At 37.8% G+C, this 10967-nt stretch overlaps 1 protein-coding gene across 5 annotated transcripts in view; it reads left to right on the forward strand.

The window, feature by feature from the left end:
- Positions 1–10967, forward strand: part of RPS6KA3 (ribosomal protein S6 kinase A3) — a 116830-nt gene that overhangs the window by 99167 nt on the left and 6696 nt on the right. For all 5 annotated transcript variants that reach the window (XM_069063430.1, XM_069063434.1, XM_069063433.1 and 2 more), the window contains 3 exons: positions 4208–4284; positions 6103–6220; positions 9166–9306. In XM_069063430.1, the coding sequence (XP_068919531.1) occupies positions 4208–4284; positions 6103–6220; positions 9166–9306 (336 nt within the window). The remainder of the gene's footprint in view (positions 1–4207; positions 4285–6102; positions 6221–9165; positions 9307–10967) is intronic.

Raw genomic sequence — 10967 nt, forward strand, 5'->3', positions numbered from 1 at the left:
TCACCACCATCCTAATCAAAATTATCGTCTTCTCAACAGAGAATATTTACTTCTATTCTCTGCCACACCTCCTCCATTGATCTCTCTGTCTCTAGTGTCTCCCCATTTAAACCTGTACTGCACAAGGCTGCTACAGTATGGTAAATGATGAAATCAATGAACAAGTATTTATTACCATCTTCCAGGAATTATACTAAAACTCTGGGATACAAAGAAAAATAGCTAATAATAATAATACCCTGCCATTTTATAGCTTTACATGTTATTTCACTTGGTCATCACAGCAACACTGAGTTATATGCTTTTACTAGTACCATTTTACAGATGAGGAAACTGAGGCTGGTATAGGTTAAGTGACTTGCCCAAAACTATTGTAAGTAAATATCTGAGTCAGGACTCAAACCCAAGTCTTCTAAGCCCAGAATTTTTATCCACTGATCTACTATGGTATTATAATAATATTAATAGAAGGAAGAGAAGAAAATAGGAGGAAGACAATAGCTGGAATTTCTATAGCACTTTTAAGGTTTACAAAGTGCTTTACAAATACAATATTATTTTATTTTTTCTTCAGAAAAACCCTGGGAAGGAAGGTGCTGTTATTAACCCCATTTTACAGATGAGGAAAAAAGCATACAGCGGTTAAGTGACTTTCCCAGGGTCATACAGCCAGTAAGTGTCTGAGGCTGGATTTAAACTCAGGTCTTCCTGATTCCAAGTCCAGTGCTCTACCCACTGTACCACCCAGCTGCTTAAACTTAAAATGTTTCCCTAGTATATCAAATGCAAAACTCTCTGTCTGGCCTTCAGGACCCTTACTTGTGGACTGAATTTCTAATTACTCCTCATCATATATTTTCTACTTCAGCTAAGCAGATCTGTTAGTCATACCTTTCACATTACTTGCTTTCTACCACCTCTATGCTTTGTATATTTTCCAAGTGTATGCCTTTCTCTATAATAATACATTAACTTCCCTTTCTTCAAAAAACCCTGTCCTAAATTCATAGCTTCCAGAATGTCTTCCATTTATAACCAGCTGCAGTCTAATTAGCTAAAGTTCTATGATGGAAGGAAGCCTTTTGGAGAAAGAACATTATCATTCATTTTTATGTATCTGTATGCATATACATACTCCTCAGTTTCTATAATACTTGCTATATTGATCTCTGCTGTACACAGTGGAACTTAATGTGTTGACTATTACAATAAAATTTAATTTAAATCAAACTTTGTAGCACTGGTGATGAAGGACAGCACAAATACATGACAAACAGATTAATTAGTAATATCAGGTGGGTTTTCTCTATGTAGCTTTTGTTTCCAAATGCTTTATTAACTTCTGATTTAACATCGTTCATTTCTACCATATTTTGAGTTACAAATTTTCTCCCCGTTTTTCCCCTACCCACCACCCCAAAATAGCAGTCCCACAGGATATCCCCTCCTCCAATCTTCTCTCCCATATTTTCTCCCATACCCCTTTCAACTTTTCCAGTAGGGCATGGTGGATCTATATGCCCAGTGCCTATATATCTTATTTCCCAATTACATGTAAAATAGTATTAATAATTGTGTGTGTGTGTGTGTGTGTATAAACATTTGATTTTAAAACTTTGACTTCCAGATTCATTCCCTTCCTCCCTTGTCACCCACCCTTATTGGGAAGATAAGCAGTTCAGTATAGGTTGTACATGTGTGGCTAATGCAAATCAATAACATAGTAGATATATTGTAAAAGACTGACTATATTTCCCTCCCTCCTATCCCACCTCCCACTTGTTTTATTCTCTATTTTGATACCATCCCTTTTCAAAAGTGGGTGCTTCCAACTTCCCTCCCCCCAGCCTGTCCTCCCTTCCATCATCCCCCTTCTCATCCCATTCCCCCCTACTCTCCTGTAGGGCAAGATACCCTATTTAGTGTGTATTTCATTCCCTCCCCGAGCCAAATTCAATGAGAATAAGGTTGACCCATTCCCTTTTGCCTTCCTATTCTTCCCCTCCATTGTAACCATTTTCCCTTGCTTCTTCTATATAAGATAGTTTACCCCATTCTGTCTCTCCCCATCTCCTCTAATTATATTCTTCTCTCACCTCTTAATTTCACCTTTTAAGTATCATCCCTTCCTATTAAATTGGTCCTGTGCCCTCTATCTATGTATACCTGTGAACCTATATACACACATTCACAAATGTATTCATATGCCCATGTATCCTCATATATAGACATATATATGTATATTTCTATTCCTTTCAACTGTTTTCATACTGAGATAAGTTTCATAAGTTGCAATTATTGTTTTTCCATGTAGGAATGTTGACAGTTCAACTTTAATAAGTTCCTTATGATTTGTTTTCCATGTTTACCTTCTCATGCTTCTCTTGCTTCTTGTATCTGAATGTCAGATTTTCTCTTCAACTCTGGTTTTTTCATCAAGAATGCTTGAAATTCCTTTATTCCACTGAATGACCATATTTTCCCCTGAAACATGATACTCAGTTTTGCTGGGTAGGTGATTCTTGGTCTTAATCCCAGCTCCTTTGACCTCTGGAATATCATATTCTAAGCCCTTTGATCCCTCAGTGTAGAAACTGCCAGATCCTGGGTTATCCTGATTGTGTTTCCACAATATTCAAATTGTTTCTTCCTGGCTGCTTGTAATATTCTCTCCTTAATCTGGGAATTCCGGAACCTGGCTATAATATTCCTAGGAGTTTTCTTTTTGGGATCTTTTTCAGGAGGTGATCGGTGGATTCTTTCAACCTCTGTTTTGCCCTCTGGTTCTAAAACATCAGGGCAGTTTTCTTTGAGAACTTACTGGAGGATGTTTTCTATGTTCTTACTTTGATCATGGCTTTCAGATAGTGCAATAATTTTTAAATTATCTCTCCTGCATCTGTTTTCCAGGTCAGTGGTTTTTCCCATGAGATATTTCACATTGCCTTCTATTCTTTCATTTGTTTGGATCTGTTTAACAGCATCTTGATTTCTCATAACGTCATTAGCTTCCATTTGCTCCAATCTAATTCTGAAGCAATGATTCTCCTCAGTGAGCTTTTGAGATTCTTTTTCCATCTGGCAAATTCAGCTTTTTAAGGTATTCTTCTCCTCATTGCCTTTTTGAGTCTCCTTTGCCATTTGAGTTAGTCTATTTTTTAAGGTGTGGTTTTCCTCAGTCAGGCTGTTGACTCTCATTTCATAATTTTCTTGTATCATTCTCATTTCTCTTCCCAATTTTTCCTCCACTTCTCTTATCTGCTTCTTAAGGTCCTCTATGGCCTGTAACCAGCTCGTATTTTCCTTTGAGGCTTTTGGTGCAGGAGTTCTGAGTTCACTGTCTTCCACCTGTTCCATGCTTTGCTCCTTTTTGTCCCCAAAATAGGAGTGTAATGTTGGAATCTTCTGTCTGCTTTGTTTCCTTTGCCTGGTCATATCGCCCCCTCAGTCACTTGACCCCTGGGCTTTTTGTTACAGTAGGACTCTGCCACCATCCAGGGGAGCTTTCATCCCAAACGCCAGGTTTTTCTCAGCTGCAGGAGGTATTAGACCTCCACCCTACACTGCAGTCCAGATCCAAACAGGTTAAAGCAAGAGCGATTACCCCTCAGACTGGTTGCTTGATCCCCCTACACTCTACAGGCCAGGAGCTGAAGCTGCAATGTGACACAGGCTGAGCCAGGCGTCTCAGTGGCTTTTTGCTCCAGGGGCAAAAGCCAACATACTCCCACTTACTGGGTCCCAAAGTCCAGACTGCACTGACCTCTCACTTTGTCCTTTGCATTTGTGTGTTGATAATTCTGGAAATGGCCACAGCTGCTGCTGATCTGGAGTCCCGCCTGCAGGCAGCTGGTCAGGCCCACCCTGGGACTAAAGCCTTGGCACACAGGGGCCTGGGCTCAGCTCCCAGAGCGCTGCGCTGGCCAATTCCTGCCGGCCTGCCAGGCTGTCCTCAGCAGGAGGTTAGCTTCTCTGTGTCAGCTCTGCAGCTCCAAAGTTTGTTCAGAGTCCCCTTTTTACATTGATTGGGGAAGGTAGAAGCCAGAGCAGCTCAGAGGTCCTGCTTCTACTCTGCCATCTTGACTCTGCCCCCTCTATGTAACTTTGTTTCAAAGTAAATAGTCCATGATAAATCTAATTTTAACAAACAAAAATATCTAATCTAATAGGGTTCTCTGAATTATTAATGTTAGCTTTGTTTTTACAGGTTTTAAAAAGACAAGGGTATGATGCTGCGTGTGATATATGGAGCCTTGGTGTTCTTCTTTATACAATGCTTACTGGGTGAGTTACTTTGTCATAAATATTTCTTCCCTTTATCCTCGCTATGCATTTTAAGTTTAATTTTGGCCTTTTTTTTTAACCTTGAACTTACTCTTTCTGTGGAAGATTTTTAAATCTTTTTATGAAATCTGTCAGATCTAAATATTTATTGATATATCTGTCATCAGATTATCATTGATGATTTTCTATGAAATGCCTACCTGACTTATGGTAATTTCCCATACTTTAATTAAAAATACATACTGCATGTTAAATTTTTCTTGAATAAACTTTTCAAGTTTGGTGTAAAAGATGTATGCTATTTCAGGATACTTTAGTCTATGATTTTTTTAATGTCCAAAAAAGGATTTTTTTGTTTATTACACATGTAAAAAAAAAAGTCCTTGAATTGGTAATGTTTATTTGTTACAAAACCAAGAGAAAACTTGGAATAGTTTTTTTTGTTAATTTCTGTTCCCAATTTTACTAGGTACTATTTTATAGTACAAATAATATCTAATTTGGAGCCAGGTGAAATGGAGTCAGAGTTCCAGGGGTGCCACTTTATTAGCTATATGATCTTGGGCAAGTCACTTGGCTTCTTTGCACCTTCAGGTTCTCATCTGTAAAGTGACATTTTGGATGAAATGACCTCTATGCTAGTTACATGGCAGCCTGATTTTACACTGTGAAGAAATTGAAATCCAGTAAATAATCACCAGAGAACCATAGCTTTTTTTAATTGCCAATGTCCTACCTTGACTTTTATGTATTCATTATTGGTAACAAGCAGTTACCATGTGCCCAGCAGCACAACTATCTAGCCAATTGGGCACAATTTTTTAAACATTTTTTGTTTATTAAGTGCCTGTGGAGATCTTAGAACATTCAGGAATAGAAACTTCATAGAAGTGACCTGATAAAATCGTTTTTTAATATTAAAAAAAGGGAGCAGCTAGTTGGCGCAGTGAATAGAGCACTAGCTCTGGGGTCAGGAGGAGCTGAGTTCAAATTTGGCCTTAGACACTTAACACTTTTTAGCCATGTGACCTTGGGCAAGTCACTTAACCCCAATTGCCCTGCTTTCCCCCCTCCAAAAAGCAAATATATATGTATGTATGTATGTAAAAAGGAAAGTTGGTTTTGCTTGAAAGATAATTTACTCTAACTTACACCTTCACTTCTTATTTATGACACTTTAGTTTTAGGTAAATGTTTAGGGCTACAGGAACCTTCGAGAACTCATGAGTCTAAATCTCTCATTTTACAAGTGAGAAAATTGAGTCACAAAGAAATGAGGTGATTTGCCCCAACTCACACAACTAAGTATATACAAATAATTATATGTTGTTGTTCAATCATTTTCATTCAAATTTGACTCTTAATGACCCCATTTGGAGCTTTCTTGGCAAAGATACTGGTTTGCCATTTCCTTCTCCAGCTTATTTTCCAGATGAGGAATTTCAGTCAAACAGGGATAAGTGACTTGCCCCAAGGTCATGTTAAGTAAATGTCTTAGGCCAAATTTGAATTCAGGAAGATTAGTCTTCCTCACTTTAGACCTGGCATCTATATACTACTCCACCTAGCTGCTGACAGACAGATAGATGGATAGATGAATGGATAGACTTATGGACAGATACATACATATGAGAAGGGAGAAGGGGAGAGAGAAATCAGGCTAAGGCCCTGTCTGTAGCACTTCAGATACAAAGACAAAGCACACAGTACCTCCAGTAATTCTCGTTTGAGCAATATCCAACTTTGATTATGAAGTAACATTTACAAGCAAGCCACATTTTTAAAATGTCATCATCTTTCAATTTTATTGTAAATTAGCTACACTCCATTTGCAAATGGTCCTGATGATACCCCAGAAGAGATACTGGCACGAATAGGCAGTGGAAAGTTCTCACTCAGTGGTGGTTATTGGAATTCCGTTTCAGACACAGCAAAGGTAATTTTGGTAGTTTTGTATTTGTGTTACATGTTCATAAAAAGATATGAAAAGAATGACAAAAATGTAGGTATGTGGATCAATACATACGTACTTGACACTTAAGGTAAAAAATTGTCCACTTACTACTTTTTGTTCCCTAAAGGTATTTGACTTTTTTTGATTATGCTCCCAAAGTGACTTTTCATTAGAAAACCTAAATAATACTAGACTGGCAGGAACCTGTTGGTTTGAATTATTCAGTCTCTTGGAGGAAGGATTCTCATCTTTGATATTCCAACAGTTAACTAAGTCAATATAGAAAGTGCTCCTGGCTTTTGATTACAATATTAAGGTCCTTGAGAAAGTTGCTTACACCGACACCTTGCTACCTTCTCTCTCCTCAATCCCTGAGAATCCAGCTCCCCCCACATACAACCCTATTGAAACTTCTCTGTCAGAGGTTGCTAGTGTTACCCAAATGCAATGACATTTTTCAATCTTAGTCTCACTTAAGTATTTAATGTTGTTGACAACCTCTAATTGTGAATTTTCTTTCTTTTTTTGGCTTCTGAAGGAAATATACATTCCTGTTTCTTCTCTTTTAATGTTTCCATGTCTTCTTCACCTTATAATAAGGTTATCCAAGGTTGTATCTTTGACTCACTTCTCTCATTTATTTTTCTGTTGCTCCTTGGCAGTTTTATATTCCTGTGGTTATCACCTCTACACAGGTGAAAAAAATGTCTTATCTCATGATAATCTCTTCTGAGCTCTATACCCATATTGTGGAGGGTCTTAGATGTAAGACTTAAGGGTTTATACCAATCTATTTGATACTCTATCCTATTCACATGATTTGGTCCTGTCTCATATATCAACCTAACTTCTTGATTTTTCTTCCTTAAAAAAAATAAGATCCCTGATAATTCCCTGACTTCAATGTTACTGAAAACAGTCACTTTTGCCATCAATACCCAACTTAGAATTCCCCTTTCTGAGGAATTCATCTTTTTGATATATGGCCTTCTGGTCTATAGCCCTTATACTTAGGAAAGTTGAGTTCCATTGTTCCATAAAGTCTGTAACATGGATTAATTTGTCTTCAAATTAATCACTAAATCTCCTAAACACTATATATTACTCTCTATGAGAGGGCATTATCATTGCAGCCAATTTAACAGAGAAGGTACATGAAAATAATGTTCTGAGTTGTCATGATTTTACGTTGTTGTTTTTCAAGCAGCTAAGCCAAGGCTTTGAGTTCTTCTGGCTTCTTAGATTTACCAAACCTAAAAAGTGGTCAAAATAACCCTTCCCCTCAGGCTTCCCCTTCTCTCCTCTCACATAGTAATCTCCTTAATTCAGGCCTCATCATCTCTCACATTCATTATTGTAACATCTTTCTAATTGATATGCTTGCCTCAAGACTCTTAGCTCCCCAGTCTGTCCTACACACTGCTGCCAAAGTAATTTTCCTTTAGCACAGACACAACCAAGTAATGTTGCTATTCAACTCCTTGCCTCTAGCATAAAATATAAACTCCTCCCTGCAGTTCTTGGACCTTTGCTTCCAACTTAATTGGACATTACTGCCCCTCCTTCACTTTTTAATCCGTCCTGCCCTGGCATCTTTTCTGTCTCTCACTCACCATCTGATACTCAGTCTCCCACTTCTGTGCCTTTACACTAGCCATTTTCGTGCTTTTACTCTATTTATATTATGTATTTTTTATAAGTACTTGTCTGTTTTGCTTTGTACTTGTAGCTCCAGAATCTGGCATAGAGTGGCCTCTTAATTAGTACTTGTTGATTGAGTCTTGGATATATGTTATAATTGCACACTAAAGAATGGCAGCTATAAAATGTATCTATGTCTATTTCACAGATATTTCCTGCTTGCCATCTATATTGTATTCCTGGTATGAGTGCCACCATCCGTCTACTTTTCTTGTTATTCATGTTGGCAAATGAAGCTAGTTATATAGGGGCATACCTTTCTGACTAGGTTCATTAGAAATTCATCCATTCCTCCCTAATTGATACTCTGTCCCACTCCCCACAGTAATTATTCTACACTTTGTCATTTCTCTTCAACTCTCCTACCTCACCTCTCCCCCAGTCATCAGTAAAGAATTGCCCCCATACTTAACAGAGGAAATAGAAGGCATTCACCATGACTTCCATCTTCTCATTTTATCTGTGTAATAGAACCACTTGATATCTAGTATTTTCTCCTTTGCTCCAGTCTCTGATGATGAATTGGCCATTCCTCTCAGTCAAGGCCAGCACCTGCACATGTTCCTTTGGTTCCAACTGCTCCCAAAAGATTACTTACCCCTACAGTCATTCTTTTTCTCTCTTGCTACTCTTCAATCAAAGTATCACAGGCTTTGAGAATTGGAGCTAGATGCACAGCAATGTAATCTGACTTATTCATGAAAGGAGTCCTCACTGTAACCCAAATATATCCAATAATCTTTCGGTCTACTGGTTCTTTTTCATCCTTGCTATCTAAATCTCCCCATCCTTAAAAAATGCTCGCTGAGCCCTAATCTGCTACTCTCCTCCTTTTTGGAAAATCTGTATTCAAAGATCACCTCCTCTTCCTCTCCTCTATCTTACTTAACAACCCTCTTCAATCTAGCTTCTGACCTCATCATTAAACTTAAACTGCTCTATCCAAAGATCTTTTAGCTGATAGTTAATGATTTTTTATTTCTGTGCTAAATTAGATAATACTGACCTCTTTGATACCCTCTCCTCTCTGGGTTTTGTAGGACTTTGTACTCTTGATTGTCCTTTTATTTGTCTGACTGTTACTTGTCAGTCTCCTTTCTTAGGTAATTGTTCCCATTACATGCCCTAATTTTGTATGTTTTCCCCAAGGCTGTGTCTTGGACCCTCTCATTTCTCTTTTTATGCTCTCAAAAGACAACATTAAATTTCTTTTATTATGATTATAGGATCTTGTTTCAAAAATGCTTCATGTAGATCCACATCAGAGATTAACTGCTGCCCTTGTACTTCGACATCCCTGGATAGTTCACTGGGACCAGTTGCCCCAATACCAGCTAAACAGACAAGATGCTCCACACCTAGTAAAGGTAAATTTGCTAATATAATTTACTGTTTTGAAGATGGTCCAAGAGACACTGATGACTAAATAAAGATTTCTAGATATTCTTGTTGTCCCTTACCTCCACTCTTCCATTGTTCTTGAATATCTGCCTTCTGTTGAAGAATTCTTGGTGGGACCTATCTCAATAAATTATAATGAGTAGATAATGAAGAAAAGAAATCAGTAGGACCATTTAACTCAGAAACAGAAGAAAAGTCAGAAAGAATCAAAGGCAAGCAGGACAGCTTTGAAAGTCACAATTATCAGTGGTGGCTAGGTGGTACAGTGAATAGAGCACCAGCCCTGGAGTCAGGAGGACCTGAGTTCAAATCCAGCCTCAGACACAACACAAAAACTGGCCGTGTGACCTTGGGCAAGTCATTTAACCCCAATTGCCCTACCTCTCCCCCCCTCCAAAAAAAGAAAGCAAAGAAAGTCACAATTATCGTTTATTTTAAAAGAAAAGTAAGCTGAATTAATAATTATTCATGTACAAGCCTCTTTTGTCTTATGAATTTGGAACTATTTTTTTTTTATAAAGCAATCAGGGTTAAGTAACTTGCTCAAGGTTACACAGCCAGTTATTTCTGGGTGTGGTGCTAAGTATCTGAGCCTGGATTTGATGCCCAGGTCATCCCAACACTGGAGTTGGTGCTCTTACTCACTGAGCCACCTGGCTGCCCCTAAGCAATTGGGGTTAAGTAAATTGCTCAAGGTTACATAGCCAGGTGTTTCTGGGTGGGTGCTAAGTGTCTGAGCCCAGATTCGATCTCCCCCCCACCCCCCTGGGTCATCCTGACACTGGGGCCGGTGCTCTTACTCACTGTGCTACCTGGCCACCCCAACTATTTATTTTTTATATAGGTTTTGGTTAAGTTCAGAATTTTTAAAAATTTACCAAAAAAATATCAAAACCAAAATCAAAAAAAATTCTGAATTCACTATAAATCCTATGTAGGTATACTTCAATTTTAAAATAAGTAGTGGATATTTTTAGATTTCCTATGCTTAAATTTAATTCATGTGAAATGAAATAGTCCTATGTCTACCCAAAGTTAGTTTTATAAAGTAATGAAATTTGAATTTAATATAGTTATTTTTAAGTGTTCCTCAGTAGATAAAATTAGTTGTTTTTTGAAAAGCAGCTTAAGATTCATTTTCTAGTTGTAGTAAACAAAATAATTTGAGATTGTTTAATGTAATAAAGATTACTCCTAGCTCTATAGAAACAAAACCTTTTCTAGGAAGAATCATTAACTTTACTATTGGCAACTACTAGCATCCTAGTTTCTCCATCTGCTTCTTCAGTTGGTTAATATGTACTGTCCAGTGAAAATCTCTCTGAAGAAACCCTAGTTCCCTTCATAGAAATAATAGTGTGATACAGGATCTCTCCTAAAAAAATAGCCACAAAATACCGTGTTTCCCCGATAATAAGACACTGTCTTATTAATTTTTTGGACAGAAAAACACCAGAGGGCTTATTTTTAGGGGAGGGCTTATTTTAATGAACATTGACAGCAATTTTAATAAACAGGTAAATGTGAACCAAAAAATGTACCTTTATTCAATAAGCAAATCACTGGGGAAGAACAGGATGACGTGCTCCGAGCTGCATCCAATCAGAGCTGCAGCAGTGAGCACGTC

The sequence above is a fragment of the Petaurus breviceps genome, unplaced genomic scaffold (genome assembly GCF_028583685.1).
Source record: "Petaurus breviceps papuanus isolate PSGF00001 unplaced genomic scaffold, PetGlider_PUasm1.0 90574, whole genome shotgun sequence".
Taxonomy (NCBI): Eukaryota; Metazoa; Chordata; class Mammalia; order Diprotodontia; family Petauridae; genus Petaurus; species Petaurus breviceps.